General features: G+C 39.5%; 1 protein-coding gene and 1 long non-coding RNA gene across 3 annotated transcripts; one reads left to right on the top strand and one right to left on the bottom strand.

Annotated features, from left to right (window-relative positions):
- The first annotated feature begins 63 nt into the window (after window positions 1-63).
- Window positions 64-17,905, top strand: LOC143285387 (cysteine desulfurase-like). 2 transcript variants are annotated; one of them, XM_076592630.1, is made up of 13 exons: window positions 64-204; window positions 1,120-1,205; window positions 1,514-1,630; window positions 2,229-2,366; window positions 2,805-2,903; window positions 4,483-4,576; window positions 10,540-10,674; window positions 11,254-11,411; window positions 11,878-11,983; window positions 12,303-12,384; window positions 13,627-13,710; window positions 15,790-15,879; window positions 16,765-17,877. In XM_076592630.1, the coding sequence occupies exons 1-13, from the start codon at window positions 93-95 to the stop codon at window positions 16,826-16,828; spliced, it is 1,365 nt and encodes a 454-aa protein (XP_076448745.1). In that variant the 5' UTR covers window positions 64-92; the 3' UTR covers window positions 16,829-17,877. The 2 variants fall into 2 exon arrangements, with proteins under 2 accessions (XP_076448745.1, XP_076448746.1); XM_076592631.1 differs by having other exon boundaries at window positions 69-204; window positions 1,123-1,205; window positions 16,765-17,905.
- LOC143285389 (uncharacterized) lies at window positions 17,163-26,275 on the bottom strand. The gene is made up of 2 exons (XR_013055687.1): window positions 24,727-26,275; window positions 17,163-17,920 (listed from the first exon to the last, which is right to left on the bottom strand). It is a non-coding gene; the product is annotated as an uncharacterized LOC143285389 (long non-coding RNA).
- Between the last annotated feature and the right edge of the window lie 1,170 nt (window positions 26,276-27,445).

The raw sequence follows: 27,445 nt of genomic DNA, 5'->3' as shown, positions 1-27,445 counted from the left end.
ACACTATTTATGACTTCCAGGTTGAAAAGCTTCTGAGCACGAGAACGACATTTCGCTAGGCTTATAAAATCAAATCGCTCTAATTTTCAAAGATGTTTTCGACAACTAGTATATCGTGCAGCCGAGCATGGGGAGCAGTGCGTTATGTCGTTCGGAGCATGAGAACGCAGGCTGCAGTCAACCAAGCTGCTAAAAGTGCTACAGGTGAACTGACATTGTCCAACACGAGAGTTTCGTAATTTGCAGAAGAAATTAGGACTGATGTAATATGTGTTTTTGTTGTTGCTGTTGTTGTTGTGTGTGTGTGTGTGTGTGCGCGCGCGGGTGCGCGTGCGGGCGTGCGTGTGTGTATATGTGTGTGTGTGTAATCTCGATGGTCATAAGATAGTACTCCTTTTTTGCATCGTCATCGACATCTTGCGAATTTTAAAACTAAAAGTTAAACACAGAAACACAAACAACACACACACACACACACACACACACACACACGCACGTATGCGCGCGCGAAAACACACACACACACACACACACACACACACCATGACTGAAATAAGTGGGCAATATCCACAATTCTTCCCCAGTGTTCTTTCCATTCTGTTTCATTGCCAAGACGGAAAAATAATAAATTTGTTTAGATAACATTATAATATATACTCAACATTTCTTCCCCAGTCAAGAGACGTAAAGAAGGCCAGTCAAAGAGTGGAGTGGGAAAATGTATATATATTACAATGTTAGTAACCAAGTCACAAGGTTTTTTTTTCCCGTCTTTTAACAGAGAAGTACAGTTGAAGAAATGTGGATATTGCCATTAGGTGAACTGTCTTTTAGTTTTGTTTCCAAAGTGATGCACTAGTATCAAGTAGTAATTGTGTAAAGTATTATTCCATTTTTCAGTGATCACCCAAAATCACAGTGTAGATAAAGACTGCATTAACAATGAATGTTAGGCAAGTAGTGTTGAAGAAATGTCGTAAGGCATGAAATGTGTTACAAGAAAAAAAAAATCCAATTTTTCTGGAGACTTGGGATATGATTGTGATACAGCATTTGGCCACATGTATTCCAGGCAGACATTGTTTAGTCAGAGACTGGATTGCTCATTGATTTTTGCAGCAGCTGAAGAGACATCTGGAAGAAAGGACATGCCTGCTCATGATATGAGGCCTTTGTATCTGGATGCCCAGGCCACAACACCATTGGTGAGTTTTCTGTGTTTGCATGTGTGTTTGCATGTGAGTATGTGCATGTGTGTTTGCGTGCATGCATGTATCCATGTGCATTAGTTTTGTATGTGTGCATCAGTATCAGTGTAACGGGCAATAGTTTTACCCTCACAGACACATTTGTGAGTGCCATGGAAAGTGTGCAACAGACCATTTGAGTTTTGACTGAGGGACAGAGTAACAACACATTGATTAACAGACAGACTGACTGACTGGCTAACAACAGATCGACTGACTGAATAAACAAGTTTATGTGTGACTGATTAATTAACATTGCTGTCCAGGACCCCAGAGTGCTGGACAAAATGCTGCCTTTCATGGTGAGTCTGTACGGCAACCCTCACTCCAGAACACATGCCTATGGTTGGGAGAGTGAAGCAGCCATGGAACATGCCAGAAAGGTGAGACTGACAATCAAACTTTCTTCATCTTCTTCATAATTTATGGGCTGCAATGCCCACATTCACTCGTGTACCGCAACCATGTAGGCAGTCATAAAGAGATTGATGATTTGAACCTGGGTAAGGGTGTGGCTTTGGTTAGTTTGTGTTGCTGTTCACGTTGTGTGCTATGCCCCTTTTTGTGTGTGTCAGTGTGTATGGCAGAGATGTTTGGAAGGGAGGTAGTCTTATCACCATGTTAGTATCAACTACAGTGGAGAGTTAATCAAATGCCCTCAGGAATTGTAACAAGATTTTAGCCACATCTTCAGAAATGCACTGTGATGAAATAGACAAAACTTGATTCAGGTTTACAGTGCATTTAATCACAGAAACTGTCAGGGGTATGGAAATCAGTTCTGCCACAATCATACACTGTGTTTATATGTATGTGTGTGTGCGTGTGTGTGTGTGTGTGTGTGGTATGCACATTTTTATTCTGAGGAAGGCATATATTTTCTCTTCTCTTCTGTTTAGTGATTATATTGTTTAGAATTCCTTGTACAATATATATATATATATATATATATATATAGACATGTATGTGTTTCCATGGTAGCAAGTGGCAGACCTGATCGGAGCAGACCCAAAGGAGATCATTTTCACCAGTGGAGCGACAGAGTCCAACAACATTGCTGTGAAGGGTGTGTCCAGATTTTACAAAAGCAAGAAGAAACATGTCATCACCACTCAGACAGTAAGTTGTAAAGTTTAGGAAATCTCTCGTGACAGTCTTTGGTATTTTTGAGAATGATACAATGACACACTGTCTGTTTTGCAGTTGTTCTCTGCTTTTTGACTCTTTTCTTCAATGATCTTACACAATAAAGCAATAGTACGCCCTAGTACAGTCATACTGTTACATGCATGATCATATTTGCATGCAAATGTATATTTACATGCACACACACACATGCACGCAGGCGTGTGCACGTGCGTGCACGCGCGCTCGCACACACACACACACACACTCACACTCACACTCACACACTTACAGTGAATAGACGTTAAACTGAAGAAAACACACTCACACAACTCACACATTGATAATATCATCTTTCTAAAGACAGTGTCACAAAACCCACATCTGACAGATTTCTCTATTCACTTGAACATAACAACAATGTGTGTGCAGGAACACAAGTGTGTTCTGGATTCATGCCGTGCCCTAGAAGCAGAAGGATTTGAAATCACATACCTGCCAGTGCAGACAAATGGGCTGGTCGATTTAAAGGTAATCATTATTAGCTTAAAGGTAATCATGTTTTCTTTCTGCGTTTCTATCATTTCTAATTATAAAGTGTGTTATCTGGTAATGGATCATGTTGAGATAATTATGAAAAATACAACATAAGAAAAAATTAAAGAACAATTCATTAATCATGATAACTGTTATTGCCAGTATTATCTCTTGATCTGTTATTTTTGGTGATCAGTATTCATGTTTTATAACCCACTGAATCATTACGTGGATTGCATAATCTTTGAGAATGATCTGATCCTCAGCATTCATATACTTAAGATGGGAATAAAGACTTCCACAAGTTGCAGTCTGCAGGTACACTGAGTGTGAAAAATCTCACCAAATTTCTGTGGTTAACAATACCAGCTGCTGGCAGTCATGATGCTGAGATTTAAACCAAAGACTTTGGAAAAATGGAACTATTCTGTTGTTGCACCTATCAGTTTAACCCTCAAAGTGCTGGATATAATAAAACATACTTACAGAAATCATGCTTAAAACAAAGGGATAGTTTGCCTCCGCTACCTGTGCTCTGATTTGGGGCATTTGTATGCTTATCAGTAAGAATAAATAGGTAAACCTATACATTTTTGGAAAGTAGAGTGAATGAAGAATCAGATAAAAGTAAGAAAAAGGCTGTACCTTGTAAGTAGTTGGAGATATTCCATAGTATATAAACAACAAATTTTGCAAACTTGTTTTCCAAAAACGTCAACCACAATGTTTATAGGTATTTTCACATCTTTTATAGCGTCAAAATCTCAAAATTGGCATTAAACTGTGCAGAAAATGTTCTGGCTGCAGAATCATGAAATGAATATAACTGAAACAATGAAATTATAAGCACTGTATTATTTGTTTGAGACACACCCACCGACGCCACGCACGCGCACATCTACAATACTTTATGCAATCACAGGCAAAAACAGAAATAAATGTTTTCTTTTAGCTCATGTTGCTTTCAAAAGCAGCAAGAATGCTTTAAATCAAAATAATTTCCAGTTTTCTAGCTTGATTTGGTCAAGAAATCACAATAGACCCATGCCTAACCCACTTTACCACCCCTCCCCCCCCCCATCACCCACCCCCCAGTTTTTGTGGCTGGAGACACAAAACTGAATGAACAACAAGCAAGCCAGCATGCCCAAGTTCAAAATAACAAAGCCGTTTTCACCAGAATCCCTGTCAGCAAATGAATCATCACTAGTGACAAGGTCACTCATTTCCTGAGCTTTGTCAACTTCAGTGTCACTAATTGTTTACAAAAAATACGAAGATCTGGACTTATAAACTCGGTCAAAGTTTGTGCAAACACAAGCAGGGAGGCAGTAACACCAGAACGAGGCAGTTTTACGAAGGCTGCCGAGCATAGCCGTACGATGTCGGACCTTATGTAAACAGAGCCACGATCGTGGCCAATCGCACTTTACCAGGAAAGCCACGATCGTGGCTCATCGCGCTCTCCGGGTTAAATGAATTTGATCAGTAAATTCTCTTGGACTGCTTTTATTGACTTTTTACTTATTGTTGATGGTGGTGTATAAACTTTGCCATTGATCACTGTGAACAGGCATTGGAAGACGCCTTCCGTCCTGACACGGGTCTCGTCTCTGTCATGTTCGTCAACAATGAGATTGGTGTCCGACAGCCTATTGAGGAGATTGGTAAGCTGTTCATTACAAAGTGTATGATTGTGGGGGCATTCATAGCAAATTTAAGGTCCAGTATTATCTCTCAAGTTGATGAGAATAGCAATGATAATAGTATGATAAGGGATCAATCTTAAAAAGGGCAATTCCGTGAAATATGTCGATGCATAATGCATATTCTTAGAATACTTGCAGAACGGTCACTTAATTCAATAAGAGTAGTCTTCATATATATATATATATATATACCTGTCAGGTCAGGTCATTAGATCTGCTACTGGTAACCTGTAATCCAGTACAACCTGTTCAGGGTCGGGTTGCCGACGACTAAACCGGCACTCCCACCACTCCCTTCTGGGACTGGTGAGGCGGGTGGCTAGACACCCTTATGGAGATCCATAAAAGGGCGTCGGCTCAGGAGAGCCACCGACGGCCATCTAGCTCCACCGTGCTGTGTGCATGCCACACGCAGTTGGCCCCCGGGGTGTGTCTACCCATGCATGCGAAGTCTGGATCCGGCAGAATCTGCGGAAGAAACCTATCGGTTCAACGGAGAGGAAGGCGGTTACAGCAACGCACTGTGGAGTGCAGAGAGCAAGATGAGACACCGAAAGGATATCTTGGTCATCCACTGCATCCGTGCTCATCCTCCAGTCGTCTCGACTTAGTCTTGCCACTGGAAATTGGTGGACCCGGACGAGAGAGTGAGGTCGACGTTGCGCAACTCCTCTTCACTTTAAACAAACTCATCGCGCAAGTCATCAGTCATCCAAAATGACCTTTCATCCTTCATCATTTCATCACCCCCAAGTCCTGTGGCGACAGGCGAGCGACGAAACGACAGGTGTGGGTACACTGGCAGTCGCAGCCGCAGACCTGCACGCAGGCGGCTCAGGCCATAGGGTCGTTCTTCGTCGACAGGAGCAGCGATGGAGCTCGGCAGCCGTCTGAGCGTCTGAGCAGCCCTCTTTAGGAATGCACTGCTCACCTCCCTAGCATGAGGAAGGGGCTAGAAAAGGTGCCCTAAAAATTGCCTGCTCCATATCACCCTGGCCAGCATACCGCGGCTGGCGGGGACCCTACATCAGCGGTCGAAACAAAGAGAAAGAAAAGAAAAAAACAAGGATCGTTCCTCTCACCATTGGTGCTTGGAACATAAGGACTCTCCTGGACAGAGATAACGCAGACAGACCCCAAAGGAGAACAGCACTAGTTGCATCCGAACTCGCCAGATACAATATCGACATCGCAGCCTTGAGTGAGACTCGGCTTGCAGGCGAAGGCGAGCTCTGTGAACGGGGATCTGGTTACACCTTCTTCTGGAGTGGACGAGGAAGCGAAGAGCGACGTGAGGCTGGTGTTGGTTTTGCAGTAAAAACAGCACTTGTCAGCAAGCTAGCTGGAATCCCAAAGGGAGTCAACGATAGGCTTATGACCATGAAACTCCCACTGGCATCTGGCCAGAAGCACCTCACCATTGTCAGTGCCTACGCCCCAACCATGACCAACCCGGATGAAGTGAAGGCGAAGTTCTACGAGGACCTTCACTCTGTCATTGCTGCCATCCCTAAAGCAGACAAGCTCATCATTCTTGGGGACTTCAATGCTAGAGTTGGCTCTGACTACATCTCCTGGGATGGAGTGATTGGAAAGCATGGTGTGGGCCACTGCAACCCAAATGGATTGCTTTTGCTTCAGACATGTGCAGAGCACGAACTGCTGATAACCAACACAGTTTTCTGCCTCCCTACCCGTAACAGGACGTCATGGATGCACCCTCGCTCAAAGCATTGGCATCTCATCGATTATGTCATCGTCAGGAAAAGGGATAGGCAAGATGTACGTGTAACAAAGACCATGTGCGGCGCCGAGTGTTGGACAGACCATCGCCTTGTAGTCTCGAAGCTGAATATTCGAATCCAGCCAAAGAGACGCCCCCAAGGCCAGAAGGCTCCAAAACGGCTCAACATCGCTAAGCTGAAAAACATCACCATCAAACAGTCCTTTGTGGAGCTGCTGGAAGATCGTCTGGAATCCGCCTCTCTGAACAACCAGAATGTGGAGTCTGACTGGAGGACCCTGCGTGAGCTGATCTATAGTACAGCTTCAGAGACCCTGGGACCCATGATCAGAAAGCACAAAGACTGGTTTGATGAAAACTGTGATGAAATCAAGCAGCTTCTGGATGAGAAACGCCGTCTGCATCAAGCCCACCTGAGCAACCCAAAGTCCACATCAAAAAAGGATGCGTACAATGCCATCCGCAGGACTGTTCAGCAAAAGTTACGCCAGATGCAGGATAAGTGGCTGAGTGACAAAGCTGATGAGATCCAGGGATATGCTGACAGGCACGATATGAAGAGGTTCTATGATGCCTTAAAAGAAGTCTACGGCCCCACATCCTCAGGATCATCCCCCCTCCTCAGTGCAGATGGGAATACCTTGATCACCGAGAAGGAGAACATTCTTGAACGATGGGCTGAGCACTTCAACAGTGTCTTAAATCGCCCTTCCTCCATAAATGATGAAGCCATAGACCGTCTCCCACAAGTCCCCACCAACGAAGCACTGGACGATCCGCCAACACTTCTTGAGACCCAGAAAGCAATCCGTCTGCTATCCAGTGGCAAAGCACCTGGCTCAGACTCCATACCAGCAGAGGTCTACAAGGATGGAGGCACTGTGCTGACTGAGAAGCTTCATCAGCTGTACTCACTCATGTGGAAAGAAGAGACGATCCCCCAGGATTTCAAAGATGCATCTATCATTCACTTGTACAAGCGAAAGGGGAACCGGCAAGCCTGTGATAACCATCGGGGCATTTCCCTGCTCTCCATCGCAGGCAAGATACTTGCCAGGATCCTACTAAACCGCCTCACAGCACACCTTGACCAAGGTCATTTGCCTGAGAGCCAATGTGGATTCCGGAAAGAGCGCGGAACCACCGACATGGTGTTTGCTGCAAGGCAGCTGCAAGAGAAATGTCAGGAGCAAAATGCTGATCTGTTCTCCACCTATGTCGACCTCACTAAGGCCTTTGACACCGTGAGTAGAGAGGGACTGTGGAAGATCATGGCCAAGTACGGATGCCCTCGGAAATTTATTTCCTTGGTCAGCCAATTCCATGAAGGCATGCAGGCTCGAGTCCAGGACAATGGTGAAACATCTGCTCCTTTTCCTGTCACAAATGGTGTCAAGCAAGGCTGCGTCCTGGCTCCAACGCTGTTCAGCCTCATGTTCTCTGCAATGCTTACTGATGCCTTCAGAGATGGCGATGTTGGAATTGGCCTAAAGTACCGAACAGATGGCAAGCTGTTTAACCTCAGAAGGCTTCAAGCAAAAACGAAGGTCATGACAGACATCATCAGAGACTTTTTGTTTGCTGATGACTGTGCCCTCAACGCTGGATCTGAAGCTGACATGCAACTCAGCGTCAACAAGTTTGCCACTGCCAGCAGGAACTTCGGCCTTACCATCAGCACGAGGAAAACTGAAGTTCTCCATCAGCCAGCCCCAGGGAAACCCTACGTTGAGCCCAACATCACAGTCAACAGTCAGAGACTCAGTGCGGTGGAGCGGTTCACATACCTTGGCAGCACACTGTCACAAAATGCGACCATCGACGATGAAGTGAATGTCAGGATTGCAAGAGCAAGTGCAACTTTTGGTAGACTCAATGCAAATGTCTGGAACAGAAGAGGCATTAGTCTTGAGACCAAGCTAAAGGTCTACAGAGCAGTAGTTCTCCCCACACTACTGTACGGCTGCGAAACTTGGACAGTGTACCAACGACATGCCAAGAAGCTGAACCACTTCCACACAACATGCCTCAGGAAGCTACTGAACATCAAGTGGCAAGACAGGACCCCAGACACAGAGGTGCTCGCAAAAGCCACCCTTCCCAGCATCTTCACCATCCTGATGCAGTCCCAGCTTCGCTGGGCTGGACACGTGGCGCGCATGCCAGACCATCGGCTGCCCAAAAGGCTCTTCTATGGCGAGCTGCAACAAGGGAAGAGATCACACGGAGGTCAGAAGAAGCGCTTCAGAGATACTCTGAAGGTCTCTCTGAAAGCGTTTGATATCAACCCTGACTCCTGGGAGGAATCTGCAGTGGACCGTAACAAATGGCGCGCTGCTGTGCACAAAGGCGCCAAGTTGTGCGAGGCCAGCAGGACTGCTGCAGCTGTTCAGAAGAGGCAGGCCAGAAAGTCACGGGCAAACAAGCTCCCTGACAATGATATGCCTGTCTTTGTCTGCCCCAACTGTCAGCGAACATTTCGTGCGCAGATTGGACTATACAGCCATCTGCGCACTCACAGATAGACTCATGAGCATCCTTCCCCCCACCCCACCACCACCCTCCCCCCATCCCCCATCTGGATGACAACGATGGTCATCATCGATCTCGATGGACACACCACCACCATATATATATATATATATATATATATGTCAATCCATTCTTATCTTAACCTGTTTACTGCCTGCATGATGAGCGAACCCATCATACTGTAGTTCTGTTTATACTGCCAGTATGACAGGTTAACCCATCACCAGGCTTTCCCAAATTTTCCTTTAACCAGAAATAGAAATAGCATCATAACTTCTGTCCATCCCAGAAGCCGACTATACATCAGTTATGAATAAACAGGAACACAGTCCTTTATATGGTGTATTGCATAATCTGTGGGTCAGCCCAATCAGCAACAAAGCGAGCTAGCACATACATAGCAGACAACACTAGAAGCCTAGGTCAAGTTCAGTCAAGCAAAGGTGGATATGGTGACTCAGATTTTTTTCTGCAAAAACCGACTATTCTGAGACTTACACATATAGTGGCATGGCACGAGCCTGAAAATGCTGAAACACTTTGTGTACAGTTTGTTTCGGGGGGGGGGGGGGGGGGGGTCCAGGGAATGTGTGTGGGAAAGGGAAAAGACGAAAGAGAAGAAGTGGAGGGGGGGAGTGAAAGGAGGAGGAAGAAAGGGGATTAGGGACTTGTTGATAGCACATGTGGAGTTGTTCCAAACTGTGTGTAGTCTAGATAGTTTTGATTGTTATTTTAGTTCATTTCAACAGTTTGTTCAACACTGGTACTTCATTGGTGGGTTTTCTTTGCATGCATGATTGTGTTATTCAGTGTATTGTAGACAAACTCCCAATGATATATCTATGTTTTTTGTACCAAGAAACATAAAAATTGCATAACTAAGATATACTTCGTTGTTCAACCAGACCAAAATAATTATCTGTACATTACATTGCATAATTTCAAAAGTGCATTCAACAGAAAGCTCAGTTGACTTCCTTTCAGAAAAATGATATGGTATCATATTTGTGACAAAAAATGTTGCCTGTAGATTTTTGTTTCTGTTGTTTTTTGTTAATGCATACCCATTGTTACTGGAAATTCCCTAGCAGAGACCCTGAAACAGGAGTTATGTTTCCTTGGCAGTGAGCAAGTCAATTAAACTGACATGGCAGTGTTGTGAATGGATCATTTCATCAGGGTATAGGTTTGCAGTGGGTTAGCAGTCATTGATAATTACAAATGTGAATTAACCTGTTGATATGACAGCAAGACAGTCACTTGACTTAATGATTTGTCTATGAAGTCAGTCAGCCCATTGATTTTCCAAACCCATTGATTTTTAAAATCTCCTAAATTTTCTTACAGTATTTAAAATATGGATCAATATTACTGTTTTTATCACTGATAACGAAGTCTGAATATAGAGCAGAGGTGTCTAATCTACCCTGCGCATTTAGATCTATTTGGATGACATTTCATTTATGTTTGTTTTTTAAATTATGCTGTTATATGTTGTGTTGATTCATTGTCTTACTGGTGATTGATTGAATGATAATGTTGTTTATTGCTGATGTTTTTTCGTGTTTTTCTTTTACTGGTGATTGACTAAGTGATTATGTTGTTCATTAATGATGTATTTAATTATAACCATTCCTATTGACAGGCAAGCTGTGTCGGTCCAGAAAGGTGTTTTTCCACACAGACGCAGCCCAGGCGATTGGCAAGATTCCTGTGGACATCAATGCCATGAACATTGACCTCCTGTCCATAAGTGGACACAAAGTCTACGGCCCTAAAGGTCAGAGCACAGGCTGTGTGCATGTTTGTGTGGATGAGGGGGGAGTATGATGGTAGGGGATAGGGTGTTGATTGTGCCTGTGACGTGTGTGTGTGTGTGTGTGTGGGGGGGGGGGGTTGCGGGGGAGGAGAGGGGCATTTACCTGACCTGTTCGTTCTTCTCAGGCTGTGTAAGCTCACTTCTTGAAGGATTCATTTGATTTTTGATTTGATTGGAGAGGGGGGTAGGAAAATGTTTGTTTGATTTTGACGTTTGTTGTTGTCGTTTTGCTTTGTCATCTTCTGTACTGTTTCAACAGCATTATTGCCACACAACCTGTCCTGACTCCCCCATATATACCTACACCCTTCCTCCATATGTAGTTGTCCAATTACAAGCTTGTGCATTTTCCAATAGACATTTTTGATATTATTTCAATTCTTTTTTATGTTGAGAGTAATGTGTGCTTGCCAGTATCATTAGTGTGACATTTGTAGGTGCGGCAACCTTTGTTTCAAGACACTCTTGCAAGAATCAGTGATATTAAGTCCTGAAAATCTAAGCCAGCTTGTTGCTTCATTTAAACCTAAACGCTTGCAGGTGTTGGGGCCCTGTACGTGCGTCGGCGTCCTCGTGTCCGTGTGGAGGCCCCTCAGAGTGGAGGGGGGCAGGAGAGGGGGATGAGGAGTGGAACGGTGCCAACCCCCCTCGTTGTCGGTCTGGGAGCCGCCTGCGAGTTGGCTGCTAAGGAGATGGAGGTGAAAAGGGGGAGGGGGGGGGCGAGGATGAGGGGGGGTGAGAGTTGGAGGGGGAAGGGTAGGGAGGGGACTGTCCAATGGTTTGATAGGTTCTCACCGAACTTGAGTTTATGCATTCTGTGTATATGTTACTTTACTGCCTGTAAAGTGTGTGTGTGTGTTTGTGTACAACGTATGTGTGTGTTTTCCATATTATTCATGAATTCCAAAATTATTGGCTTCATCGCATTGTTCAAGAATGGATAGTAGTTTCATGCAGCACTGTTCAAGCATATTTGATGATTAAAATGTGCATGCGGAAAAATGTGTACCTCTGAAGCAGTTTTGGAAAATAAAGCTTGCTCTGAGCTTTCAAAAGTGATTATGAAATCATGAAAATTAATCAGAAATTCTTTCCACAATTTTTTTTTTTTTTACCAGAAAGCTGAATGGTCATATTTTATCATTTGTTCTCTATTCTGTGCAGTATGATGACAAACGTATAGAAAAGCTGTCAAATCGGCTGGTTGACCGTATCATGGCAGAGTGTCCCAGCGTTGTTCGTAATGGTGACACGGAACACATGTATCCAGGTTTGTACTGAGGTTGTGTTTAATGTAGTGATAAATTGTTATGAAAAAGGAAAAGAAAAAAGAATGCATCACACTTATTCAAAGTGGTTGATCAAGAGAAAGCAAATATGTGTGTGTGTGTGTGTGCATACATGATTATGACTTAAAATGTGTACGCACACTGTTGAAGTGTGTGTTTGTGTGCGTGTGTGTGTGTGCGTGCGTGAGATGTGCTTTTTTACAATGACTGTAATTTCAAATGTTTTCACATTGCTTTACAGTATTTGAGACTTGATTCAGAGAATAATCATATTCATTATTTCCTTTTGTTTTTTCAAAGGTTGTGTGAATCTGTCCTTTGCCTTTGTGGAGGGAGAAAGTCTTCTGATGGCCCTAAAAGATGTGGCATTGTCATCGGGCAGGTAAGAATATTTTTGGCATTTTACTTTTGTCTGTTTTTGTTTTTTGATTGTGCAGGTAAGATTTTTCCCCACTATGCAGCAAGTGAGAATTATTTAAGGCTACAGTATACCTTGAATTACGTTCTGAATGTTGTGGCACAAACACTAGGGCAAAAAAACTGTGATGTTGTCATATGTATTTCTCTGTCATTCAGATGTTCAAGTAATTCAAAAGCTGCATTATGTCTTTCTTATTATTTTCATCGTCATGGGGTTGAGCCTCTCATGGTAGGGACTTATGAAATATTTCAGGGTCATGGTGGTCTCGATTTTCTGGGAAGACATAGATCTGTGATACATTTTATATGTATGTTGAAATATATAGTCTTATAGGCGTGCATTTACACACACACACACACACACACACACACACACACACACACACACACACACAAGTTAATGTGTTTATGTATTTTGATTATTCAAGCAAAAGGCTCAAATAAAATTTTATGTAATGGGATTTTTTTTTTTACAGTATGGAAGAGACTAAGAAGTCAAATAATTATAATTAATCAATTGCTACCCAGTTCATAGAGTCACAAGATTATTCCAGGAAGGAAAAAAGATACGAATAATTTAAAAACTGCAATGCATTTAGTGGTAGAAATTCAACACTAATTGAATACAATGTTTTTTTTTAATGGAATACTTTAATTACAGAAATCATTTAACATTGATCAAATAAATCATGATAATTTAGCTTTAATTATTTGAAAATTTGAATGCTCATAGTTGTGGAAATCATTGAACATTGATGTGATGGAAACTATGTGGAGTGATGGCCTAGAGGTAACGCGTCCGCCTCGGAAGTGAGAGAATCTGAGCATGCTGGTTCAAATCATGGCTTAGCCGCCAATATTTTCTCCCCCTCCACTAGACCATTAGTGGTGGTCTGGATGCTAGTCATTTGGATGAGACGATAAACCAAGGTCCTGTGTGGAGCATGCACTTAGCACATGTAAAAGAACCCACGGCAACAAAAGGGTTGTTCCTGGCAAAATTCTGCAGAAAAATCCACTTCAATAGGAAAAACAAATAAAACTGCACGCAGGAAAAAATACAAAAAAATGGGTGGCACTGTAGTATAGTGACACGCTCTTCCTGGGGAGAGAACCCGAATTTCACACAGAAATCTGATGTAATAAAAAGAAATACAAATACAAATACAGTATTAAGGGATGGGGTGGATCTGTTGTGTTGTAGTGCATGTACATCTGCTTCTTTGGAACCATCCTATGTTCTGCGGGCCATTGGAGCTGACGAGGATCTTGCCCATTCATCTATCAGGTGAACAGAAGAGTGCATGTGTATGATGTCTTTGATTGGAGGGCTCATGTGTAGAAACAAAGTGTATGCGTGATGTCTTCAATTTGTGGGCTGATGTGTGTGAAAACAAAGCAAGTGTGTGATGTCTTTGATTTGAGGGGTGATGTATAAAAGCAAAGTGTGTGTGTGATGTCTTCGATTTGAGGGCTGATGTGTAGAAACAAAGCGTGTGCGTGATGTCTTTGATTTGAGGGCTGATGTGTAGAAACAAAGTGTGTGCGTGATGTCTTTGATTTGAGGGCTCTTGTGTAGAAACAAAGTGTGTGTGTGATGTCTTCGATTTGAGGGCTGATGTGTAGAAACAAAGTGTGTGTGTGATGTCTTCAAATTGTTGGCTGATGTGTAGAAACAAAGCATGTGTGTGATGTCTTTGATTTGAGGGCTGATGTGTAGAAACAAAGTGTGTGTGTGATGTCTTCAATTTATGGCCTGATGTGTAGAAACAAAGCATGTGTGTGATGTCTTCAATTTGTGGGCTGATGTGTAGAAACAAAGCATGTGTGTGATGTCTTTGATTTGAGGGCTGATATGTAGAAACAAAGTGTGTGTGTGATGTCTTTGATTTGAGGGCTAAGCATGTGTGTGATGTCTTCAATTTGTGGGCTGATGTGTAGAAACAAAGCATGTGTGTGATGTCTTTGATTTGAGGGCTGATGTGTAGAAACAAAGTGTGTGTGTGATGTCTTCAATTTATGGCCTGATGTGTAGAAACAAAGCATGTGTGTGATGTCTTCAATTTGTGGGCTGATGTGTAGAAACAAAGCATGTGTGTGATGTCTTTGATTTGAGGGCTGATATGTAGAAACAAAGTGTGTGTGTGATGTCTTTGATTTGAGGGCTAAGCATGTGTGTGATGTCTTCAATTTGTGGGCTGATGTGTAGAAACAAAGCATGTGTGTGATGTCTTTGATTTGAGGGCTTATGTGTAGAAACAAAGTGTGTGTGTGATGTCTTCAATTTGAGGGCTGATGTGTAGAAACAAAGCGTGTCTGTGTGATGACCGTATGTGTGTGTGTTTGATTTTTTTCCTTTTGTCTATGTATGTGTGTGTCTGAGAGCCTGTTTCAGTTGCCACTGTGTTTTTATGTGTGTGATGACGTAAGGTAGTTTATAAAGGGAGGTAAAGACATCAAGCAGTTAGTTGTAGTTTTTGACGCAGCTGCCAACTGAGGGGATTTTTTTACTACAGTGATTTGCTTCCCCCATACAAAAATGTTATTAAGTTGTTCAATATATTCCTGAAATGAAGAAAAGGGAAGTTTTTTAGGGTGTTTTATTTCATGGGAAATAATCATCATGGTATGCATAATGTATGTTTTGCTTTTTTCATGTCGATATATTTGTGTTGTTTCATATTCGCTGTTTAATGTATGTCCTTGTAGTTTGTGTCTGGTGTTTAATGTGTTTGTTGTTGTTTTATTTATGATGATGATGCTTGCTTTTAGGTGATAAAACATTTTGCCGACAAAGCATTTCGAGTCCAAGACACACACCTCAAGCCGTCTCCTCACAACCCATGTACCCATCAGGACTACAGATTGGTTAGCAGATTGGTTATAGCACTGGACTTACTATCCAAGGCTCATGGGTTGAAATTCTAGCTGTGTCTGGTGGGGTATAGGGTGGAGTTTATCCCAATCTGTCAGCATACTTACAGCATACATGCAGACCTGCTAATGTCTGATCTTCCTTTGTGTGTGTATGTCACAAAGCCCCCACTCTGTGACAGTGTGCACATACAGAACAACAAATTTGCACACTAAAGATCCTGTAATCCATGTCAGAGTAAAGTGGGTTATAGAAACACAAACCTACCTAGGATACACACTCCCTAAAATGGAATACTTATCCCTAAACTGCACAGTAAAAATGGTCATACATGCAAAAACACACTTGCAGATAAGACAGAATGTGGGAGTTGTGGCCTTTGAACAGAAAAAAACCAACCTCGGGACTACAAATTATGCTCTGGAAAGGTTTGCAGTTATGACCTGAGTGCTTTGCACAAGAGTTTAACTTTCAGTTGTTTTCGATGAACAGGTTTGGCATTGGTCGCTTCACCACAGAGGAGGAGATTGACTACACGGCTGAAAAGTGCATCAAACACGTCAAGAGGTTGAGAGAAATGAGGTGAGTTGACCATGGAGCTTTCAGCACCAGCTTACTTTTGTGACCGATATGTTGGGCAGACAGGAAGGTATTCAGAAGACAAATGGAGAGATTTTTGGAACGTTGTTGATGCTCTTGCTTTGAAAACCGCAGTATTCTGTTGTTATCAGGTAGGAGCAAATTGGGAGAGAGAGTTGTATGTGTGTGTGTGTGTTGAGAGGAATTATGAGAGAAAGTTTATCAATTTGATTACAAAGTATCATTGTTTGGGGGCATCTTTGTGTATAAATATGCACAGGATATATCCACGGTATATTGCCAAGCAAACGTTTTATTATCTTTCTGTGCTGTAAGTGAGTATGTTTGTTCACTTATTCAGGTGGATTTTTAGATTGATTTTAAACCAGTGCATTGTTTCTGTGTGATCTTTTTCATGTAAAATAAGTATTTCACACTGGGCTTTGATTCACCTTCATATCCAAAGAACTAGCACCCTGACTACCATCAATGCCTAAAGGAGGTAGGGGAAGGAGAGGATGGAGATGGTGAATGACATTCTTGTCCTGTTCTTAGTGTGAAATCTCTTTGTTCTCAGTTTTATAAGCAGTGTTCAGCCAGTTGACCACATTCCACCCAAAGACTTATACTGGTATTACTATTGTATTTGTCTGTACTTTGCCTGCAGTCCTGGCTGAACTGTAAACATGATTTTTTGTTGTTGTTGTTGGGATTTTTCCCTCAAATAAAAAAGACATACAAAGACGGACACAAGTCACACTGTAGTAAAGCATAGGCTTGCACTGTGCAAGATACAAAATATAGCTACATGAATATCATACCGGTAATTGCATAAAAACAGATATTCATGACTTTAATTTATATTCATAACATGATTGATTGTTTCAGTCCATTGTGGGAGATGGTTCAGGAGGGGATTGACATCAAGACAATCAAGTGGACTCAGCACTGAAAACCGTTACTGCCCACACCAACCTGAAGAAAAAATACTCCCTCGATTGACGGTTATGTCCATGAAGAAAATGAGTGCAAAAAACCCAAAAGATGGTTTTTCACTTGAAGATTTTGGTACTGGTCAGCTTTCCAGCAGACTGGATCAGCATGAACATTTCTTTATTCAGTACTGTGAGATTATGTTCATGGCGGGGGCCGTGACATCGGATCACGCGCCCCCCACACGGCATGCCTCTTCCGTCTCGGATCCTATGGCGACTGAGGCGCCATTTGTAGATTGACCAGCAATTGTTTTTTGGGTTTGTTTGTTTTTTTTGCTTCAGCAATGTATTCTGCAAAGTCATATATATCTGTGTTGCACCACTAGAACAGATGGTTTTGTCATCATTAAAAACATTCGAAACTCCCAACACTCACTTCTGTCTTTCTTTTCTTTTACTTTCATATGATTGGTAATCTTTGTTTACAAATGTTTCGTTGTTTACAAATATTTCCATTTTAATGCAAGAATAAATCATTTCTCTTTATTAATCGTAGTGGTATCCTATGGGATCTGTTGATATGAATGGTATGTTTGATTTTGTTGTTGTTTTTTGTTGTTGATTACATTGTAGAGAATCCTTACAGTTTTTTTTATATTGTAGATATGCAATTAGTAGTGCATGAATCACGGACCTTACATGATGAATCAGTGTTGAACGCAGTGTGCGGTTTGAATTGTGATATGTTCTTTTTCTCTTGTTATTTGGTTACATCCCCCAAAGTGCGTACAGATAGATCTTCATAGAGTGATATATTAACAGTTTTGTGGATCCACTGTTGTTTGACAACAAATGTTTTGTTTTGAAAAAATTGGCATTGAGAAAAACTGAAAGAAATAGTAATGATTATTCTTGTGAATTATTTTATATGTTTGTGTGTGTGTGTGTTTGCTTAGTTTTGCATTTGTGTGATAGATGTATGTACATGCATGCATTTATTTGAACATATTGTGTGTGTGTGTGTGTGTGTGTGTGTGTAAATGAACACTGTGCAGCAAATGTGTTGCCCTTGCTCATCCAACTAAGATGTTTGAATCTCCTTGCAGTTGCTAAGATGTTTTGTTTTTTTTTTTTTTTTTTTTTTTTTTTTTTTTTAAACAACCAACAACATAATTTAATCAAACAATGATTTGGGTGATGGAAATATTCTTAGTTTAAAAAAAAAAAAATCAGAATGGCTTCAGAAATCATAGAAAGTTAAACAAAAAAATCACACAAAACTGAATTGAGTTTGCTGGTGGTTTTTAACCCATCTTTACAAAAGATGCAGTTGGTTGAAACAGTTGGGGTGGATTTCACAAAAAAAAGTCTACTTGCACCACACAAGCAGTGTTGTTTAATGCCTTGTTGAGGTCAAAATGAGAACCACCCAAGTTTGGGTTACCTGTCATGTAGCATGCTGGCTTGCCATGCGTGTGGCTGCAAATGGAACAGGCAAAGGTGAACCCCATCTACAATCCAACCTAGATCACTATCCAACAAGATGATGGCCTTTTTTGTTTTTGTTTTTGTGTGTTGACTTTTTCTTCCATAGATCAGCACTGGTGAAGATCACTCTTATGTCATTGGTTTTGAAAAGTGCGGACACTTCTATGAAAAATGAGTATATCCCAAATAACCTGCACATTTATTTGCTGATAGTCTGAAGCACGATGATATATGGGCTTCACAGGAGGTAACCTAAGCTGGTTGACTCTGATGCAGTCAATATGCATCACATACTTTATATTTTAAGGCTTGGAACTCATTTTTTTTTTTTTTTTTTTACAATACAATACAGCTTTATTCATCCATTTGGAAATTCAAGTGTACATCCACAGGCTCGTCATTCACCCTACACAAAATCTTTTTTTTTTTTTTTTTTTTTTTTCCTGTTGAGATACAAGGGTTTTTTCAATATGATAATACTTATAATAGTAATAATAAGATGAAGAACAATAACAAATAATAAAGAACAAGATAAACAAGATACCAAATGTCACATCATGGCATGTATACATATTGAAATAGTTTCAAGGAGCACCAGTTGTTTTTTGTTGTTGTTTTTATAAAGTGTGTTATTAGAGGATTATTATAATTATGTTATCCATTACCTGTGGCAGCTTACTTCTTTTATCAAAAATTGATGTACAAACATGTCAAATTTTGCAGTATACTCATTTCTGATATTGTTAAAAATTCTATCAAACATGCATCATTCATATACTGTATTATGATGGCAGTTTTCATTTTACTCAATGTTCTATTACCAACACAGAGTATGGTAGCCATTTTTTAACAAAATCACAGTAATTCATTTCCATTGTGTGTATATGCTTTTCTAACTTGTATCTATACTTGAGGTCAAGCAGGAATGCTTGCAGAGTTGGTTTTATTTGATTGATTCTACTCCTGTGTATAAAAAATTTTGCCCATAATAACATTAAATCTAAAGTATCATCCATTGTATTTTTATCATCAGTTCCAAACAATGCCAGTTCAAAGTTCAATGACAGTCGTTCACAGTTTTCACATTTCTCTCTCAATAGCTTATTAAAGTCCTGCCAAAAGGTTTGCGTAACTGGACAAAACCATAAATAATGTTGCACTGTGTCTTTTTCAATATAACAGAAATTGCATTTGTCATCGTCAACTACACCCATGTTTTTTAGGATGATATTTGATACTAAAATTCCATGACATATTCTAAGCTGAAACCATTTCATTTTTATTTCTTTGATTCTATTTATCTTTTTCAATGTTTTCTTCCAGTCAATCTGTGTACCTAACCTATTTTCCCATTTCATAAAAGCTTTCATGTCAAAAATTTCATTTTTCTCCAAGATGATATCGTAATAAATCCGTGTTCCCTTTTTTACCCCACAAATGGTTTTTAACGCCTTACTATTTTCATTGTTGTCATGATTCTCTAATATTATATTTCTTTTTCTGATGTATTCTTTGATTGATTGAATGCAACTAAGGTAATTTAGGTAATTCGTTCTTATTCCCCACTTCTTAAAAAAGTCTTCCTGCCTTAAAAACTGGCAGTTTTCATCCAGAATATCACGCACGAAAAATGCATTTTTTGCAGTCCAGTTCTTAAAATGAAAAGGATTGTTGTCGATTCTAAATTTAGCATTGAAAAAGATGGGTTCAGCTAATAACTCTTTACTGTTATCTAGTTCAGTATGTGTGTTGAAACTGTCATAAGCTTTCATAACGTCTTTCCAAAAGTTATTATAATTATCTTTTAAGAACCTCTTTGAGCCATAACAGTTTAACCTAGCTATTTCCGGGCAAGTGGTTTGTAATATTCTTTTCCATTTGAAATTTCCTACATAGAGTTTCCTTACCCAGGACAGTTTCAGTGCTTGTATAAATGCGTGTATGTTTGGTAATCCAATGCCCCCATTTTCAATACTGTGAACTGAGTGTATTCGTTTTATTTTGTCCGGCTTCTTGTCCCATACAAATTCAAAACACATATTCTGAAGTTTTTTAATTTCACTGTCTGGTGGGTTTGGTAACAACATCCACAGGTACACTAGTTTAGACAGTATGAGGGATTTTAATATAGCTACCCTTCCTAGTGGTGTACACGATCGTTTAGACCAAATCTTGAATAAATTTCTAACTTCCATTAGTTTGTCTTCTACGTTAAATTCTGTCAGTGTGATAGATCATTCATAAACCAAATGCCAAGGATTTTAAATTTCTTAGGATTCCAATTCATACGTTTTTCTGTTAAATATTTTACATTTGAATTCTTATTTCTACCTAACCATACATTAACTGTTTTTTCAATATTTAATTTTAAACCTGAAATTTCTTCAAAAGAATTTAATGTATCAAATAACTTATTGTAAGATTTTCTATCTCCGTCAAGCGTGAATGAAGTGTCATCTGCAAACTGGCTTATTTTGAATTCTACGTCTGAAATCTGTATCCCTTTAATTTCTTCATCTTCCCGAATTTTACACGCTAGTATCTCTGCACACAATACAAATAAATATGGTGATAGTGGATCCCCTTGTCTACACCCTCTGCCTATGGGGAAGCTTCGAGACCTTTTTCCGTTAACTATCACATAGGCTTTGATATTATTATAAAAGGTATGTATCCATTGACTAATATCCTTTCCAAAACCAAACGCTTTCAGAACATTTTGAATATAATTCCAATTGACAGAGTCAAAGGCTTTCTCAAAGTCTATGGAGACTAAAAGACCAGGCAGATTTCTTTTTTCTAGGTAGTTTATCATGTCGTACAATGTTCGTATATTGTCTCCTATGTACCGTCCTGCTATAAACCCTGTCTGGTCCTCGTGAATAAGTTTTGGTAATACTGTTTTCATCCGGTTTGCAATACAAGTTGACCCAATTTTATAAGTGACATTAAGGAGAGAAATTGGTCGCCAGTTTGTTAAGTATTCCCTAGGTTTATCCCCCTTCGGTAAACATATTACAAGTCCTTCTTTTTGTGTGATAGACATTTCCCCTTTAGTAAAGCCCTCATTTAGTGATCGAATTACAAAATCTCCTAGCTGTCTCCAAAAGAACTTAAAAAAATTAACAGTCATTCCGTCAGTTCCTGGGCTTTTGTCGTTTTGCATGTTTTTTAATGCTTGCGAAGCTTCTTCTTTACTTATCAGTCCCTCTAATTCGTCAGATTCGTCTTTATTCAATGTTGGTACTTTTGTGTAAAGATCGATATCTATCATTCTACAATTTCTATTTTTATAAAGTTCCTCGTAAAACGTCTTTGTTTCTTCTAACATTTCTTCTCTATCCGATAAAACTCTACCGTCTTCTGTCACCAGTTTCAACATCTGTTTGCTTACAAAGTGCCTTTTCTCCAAAGAACAAAAATATTTATCTATTTTTTCCCCTTGAGATGCCCATCTTGCCTTAGACCTTAAAATTATTCCTTCCATTTTTGTTTTCCTAAATTCAGCTAGATGTAATTTTTTCTCATTTAGCAGTATTAGATCACCTTCGTTTAAGGGTGACTTTCTCTCTAAATTTTGTATTTCGTTTTCTAATTTTTGTTCATGCTGTTTTGATTCCCTTGTCCTATGTATGCTATATGTAATTGACTTTGCTCTGATTTCCATAAGAAGCGTATCTAAAAACAGTTGGTCTGATATCATGAACTGAATCTTGTCATTAGGTATCTGGTTCAGGTTATCTCTTGCATATGGAAATACTGCATATTGACCTTTGATTTCTTCAATAGTTTCATTTATAAGTTTTACGTATGCATGATCTTTGAGTAATGAAGAGTTAAATTTCCACAAGGTTTTAATTTTCTCCTCAGTCTTAAAGGTGAGTTCAGTCAATATCAAGGAATGGTCACTTCTATATCCATAAACAATATCTACATTGCTAACATAAGTAATCAGTGTATCTGAGACTAAAAAGAAATCAAGTCTACTTTGCTGGAATGGGTTTGTTCTCCTCCAACTATATCGGAGAACTTCTGGATTTAGCTCTCTCCAAACATCTACCAGTTCTAAATGGGAAATCATTTCAAATACTACTTCTCTAGCTTTGGCATTGTTAATGTGTTTATAATTATAATAATCGAGACTTGGATTTAATACAAGGTTCCAATCTCCTGCAATGATCACATCCAAGACATCTAGCGCTACAATCTTTTCTTTAATTTCTTCGAAAAAATCAGGTTCGTCTTTGTTTGGACCATAAATATTTACGAGCACTATATGTCTACCCATTGTATTTAACACCAGTATAATGTAGTTTCCTTTTTTATCCCTTATTGTCTTTTTAATTTTGAAATCAAAATTATTGTTCAGTAATATAGCCACTCCTCTCGATCTGCTGTTATTTGAGGAAAATACACATTCATAACCCCATTCAGTTCTAATCTGTTGCTCTAATGTCTTAGTGAAATGGGTATCCTGTAGGAAATACACTGAACAGTTTTTCTGTCTTAAATGTTGAAATACATCTCTTCTTTTTTGGAAATTACCTAGACCTTGGCAGTTGAGAGATGATATTGTAAAGCTACACATTACTAGTTTGCTTGTCTGGTATAAAACTAATGCTCCTTATTTTCATTGTGTATTTTTCAGACATGCCGTGTTTATGTTTATCATGACGTAAAGCATAAGTTTGACAAAAATGAATATTATCAAAAATAAAGCGTGAAATGTACGTAACTTGAAAAAAGAAAAAGAAAATATATTGAAAGTGACAAAACATTCTTCTGCGGATGGGTTTCGCTGGGCCTTTAGCACATGAAAACACAAGTACTGTCATGGATTAGTAAAATATACATGTATAAATGAATAAATCAGTTCACCGATACCCGGTTACTTACGTAAACATGTAGAAGTCATAGAACACATGAACTGAAGTAACCCCATGTAACTTTCTGTGGGGACATAAATATTGCAAGAGGAAGAAAAAGCAACACACACACTAAAAACAACACACAAAAGTAGCAATACAGCTTCCATTTCTTTTTTCAATTATATACCTAAAAAGACAACACCGAAAAGCAAACCAAAACGGAAAATATGGTCTTCGCATAGATTTCAACCAAGGGCCACAACCCTCCCCAACCTTCCGCACCGGCATTGTACTGCACCCCCTCCCTCCCCCCCAGCCCCCCCCCCCCCCCCCCATGCCCCCTTCCCCCCTCCCCTTCACCCTCCCCGTCCCGTAGAGGACAGCAGGGGGGAAAATCGTGCTTGTGCGGGAAAACAAAACAAAACAAAACAAACTCTCTCTCTCACACACACACACACACACACTCAAAACAACAACAACAACAACAATAGCAAAACACACACACACACACACACACACACACACACACTCACACAAAAACGTGCACTACGTGACAAGATCAAAACATCTGAGCTGATTTCATAACACCAACCTGTCCTCCCTGTACGCGTCCATCCAAACCTGATGTCCTTAGATTTTTGGTTATCGGTACAACTGTACTTTTAGCATTTAAAATTTTTTATACATTTCTATATGTTTGTACATTGGTATTTTGCTCTATATTAACACTTTTGTAAACCCGCGGAGTATTGCATATTTATCATGCACACGCAACCGCTGATGTTACTCCTGTGCATGTAGAAAATAAATAAATAAATATACTAATAAAAAATATTAAAGTGACAACAGCCAGTTTACCAACAATATATATGGAGTGATGCATCACAGTAATAACAACACGTGTTAAACAACATCATCAAGACATGCACAAAAAGGACTTCATTTAGTACAGTGGTTTTGGCTATTTGATTGAAACCAGTTTCAGTTTCACTCTCTCAAGAAGGCGCCAACGCGCTCGGACAAATCCACACACGCCACACCACGTCCGCGATTCAGATGCCCGGGCAGCAGCACAACCCAACGCGTCTGAATGCATACATACATATATATATACATACATACATACATATATCTTTACTTTGACCTAATTTGACCCAGTGACATTCAAGAATGACAAAGTGGCCACACACACACACACACACACACACACACACACACACACACACTCACACTGATGCACGCACTTGTTGACTCACCCACATGCACACACATCGACACACCCTCACAGTCACACGCACGCATGTGAACACGCGCGCACGCGCGCGCACTCACAAAAAAACAACAACGAAAAAAAAAAAAAAAACCCACTCACACATACCTCACATTCCCACACACACACACACACACACACACACACACACACACAAACACACACTCACACTCGCACGCACACACACACACACACACACAAAAACAAAACAAACAAACAAAAACAAACAAACAGACAAACTCATAATTACCGGTTCTAGAACATTTCCAATAGTTCACCCTACGCGCACAAAAGATGTTTTGTTTATTGTTTTTTATTGTTTTTGTTTAGTCTTCTGTTAATTTTCTTACAGATACATCACAGTGAATCATGGTTTCTTGTGTTAATTATGAACAGACAATGTATGCTTTGAATGAAAATGTTATTCATCTGCAAACTTTATATCTCTAAGTGTTTTCTTTTTATTACTCACACAGACATGCAAGAACTTTGATAGGGTCATATCTGGTATCACAGTCACTGTGTTATGACTGTCTATCAATATGTAGGAGCTTTGGTATGTTTAACAAGCAGAAGAGCATATCACATTGCAAGGTTTTAATCACCTAATTAATCCATGCCAAACATCACAATCTTACAGTATTTGTGTATTTTTTCAAGTTGTGAAAATGTTGTCAAATGCAAAATCCTTAAAGACAGAGGTAAGTAAAGAAAATTCAATTTTCATAAACCATAAAATTTTATTAAAGAAAGAAAATTTGTTGAATAATGAGAACAGGACTCCCCATTCTTTCATTTTCCAAGTCTTAATTCTGCACCAGTGAAGTCTTAGCAAGTGAGTTGAGTGAAAACAAGTCTGTTTCCAGTTGCAAATTGTTTTGGTAAAATGACTGTGGTTACAGCAATACCTACTGAAGAGAAAAAAAGCAATGTAACATTTCATAGTTCTCAGCAATTTTCAGCAGCTTCTGTTTTATGCAATGGTAACTTCTTTTTCTTTTCTTTTTTAATGAACAAAAGAACTGTCAATTATTATAATAGCAGCTTGGCTCCTGACACTTTGGACAATTGTTACAGGCATCATCTTTACTTTATCTTGCAGCCACTTCCCGTCAGTCCACATCTTTTCCTTTTCTTTTCTGTTTTATTTCTTTCTGTTTTTTTCTTTTGTTTTTTACAACAGAATTGTCTATTTTTAGTTCTGTCACCTGTCATTTCTGCTTAATTTGATGTACAGTGTTTCTTCAGAATTTCAGATAGCCTAGTGTTTAAGATACTCAAGAATGTTGAATGTTCGATATTGTTAACATCCGTTTGTGTGTCTTTTTGAGGTACACAAGTGTCAGATGTGTGCATTTTAGTTCCTGGCCTCTTGATTTCCCTGTATTATTCCCTTGTGTATACTGGTTTTTTTTGGGGGGGAGCAGAGCAGTATAAACAGAAAGATCATTTCACAAACTGGATGATGTTATCTTTAACAAATCCGTATACTGTACATTTTTTTTTTTTTACGAAAGATAAGCTACCATCTGACATCATGCAGAGAAGATGCTAACAACAAAAATTTCAGGTAGGCTGTCACGAGAAAAAGGTTTTTTTTCTTAGTAAATAAACAGAAGAAAATCACAAGAGTGCTTTCTGTGTGTGGTAATGTCTGTCTGTCTCTTTATATCTCTTGGTCATATCGCTGTGTGCATATGTGTGTGTGTGTGGATGTGTATTTTAGGAAATTTGTGTGTGAGTTGATGGCTTTTACAATTTAAACATTGACATTGTCATCTATTGGTCTCTGTCAGTCTGTTTCTCTCCATCAGTGTCTCTTTTTATATTTGTTGGTTTGTGTGTGTGTCTCGCTCGTCTGTTTTTAATTTTTATTGATGTGCCTGTTTTCTTTCCTGTCAATATGTTCATCGCTGTTTCATTTTCAGTGCTACATCTCTTTTCTTTTTTTTTTTCTTGAGAATACATAAATATTTTACTGTCCTAACATTCATACTGATAGCGTACATATTTCCAGCACATGTCAAACTGGTCATCGTTACAGGTTGTGTGGCCTACACTGTTTGCAAAAGCATTTTTATCATATGAAACAAGATAAAATATATTAATGTATGAAAGCTGATATATTACAGAAGAGGTATTATACTAGGCCTAATACATAAAAGCTAATATTTGTTCCCTTCAATATAGCTAATGTTTGTAAAGTTATAAGTGCTTTGAACTATTTTGTTTTGCTTTATATGTTTCGTGTGTGTGTGTGTTTTGTTGGGTTTTTTTTGTTTTGTTTTTTTCTTTTTTTAACTTTTTTTTTATACGCATTTGTTTCTTTCGATATGGTTATAATAACACAGAACAATAATATCGACAGCACAGTGGGATGGAGGGATGTGTAAAACATCACAGAAACATGTGTGAATGAAAATGAGCATGCTGCTGAAGTATTAAGCTTCACATACACACAGCAAAGTAAAGAGATGATCAGTTTACTCATGGTCTGTCTGTGGGTGAACAGATGATATTGCTCATAAAGAACAACTACAGCTGGTTATACAAAATTGATATTGGAATGATTTATCGTTCATTCCAGTGTCAATTGTCTGCCTTTCTGTTGCTTGTTTCTGTGCTTGTCTCTACTCCTCTTTCCCATGCACAGTATCAGTTTCAGTAGCTCAAGGAGGCCTCACTGCGTTCGGTCAAATCCATATACGCTACACCACATCTGCCAAGCAGATGCCTGACCAGCAGCATAACCCAACACGCTTAGTCAGGCCTTGAGAAATAAATAAATAAATAAAAATAAAATAATCTTTGTTTTTCTTTTTTTCGGCTCTATTTACTTTAATTAATGCTTACATAAAATATGGAATTCGATAGATAGAAATGTGCCAATTATTGATTAAAATGGTCAAATTTTGTTTGAAACTGCAAAGATAAATTCTTGTGACCAGAAAACAAATGAACTGAACAAATGCACAATATCTAAAAGCAACCCCTTGTAGAATGTTCAC

This window comes from Babylonia areolata, chromosome 9 (assembly GCF_041734735.1).
Source record: "Babylonia areolata isolate BAREFJ2019XMU chromosome 9, ASM4173473v1, whole genome shotgun sequence".
Classification (NCBI taxonomy): Eukaryota; Metazoa; Mollusca; class Gastropoda; order Neogastropoda; family Buccinidae; genus Babylonia; species Babylonia areolata.
Note: the sequence above shows the minus strand (reverse complement) of the source record. Positions and strands in the feature narration are given on the sequence as shown.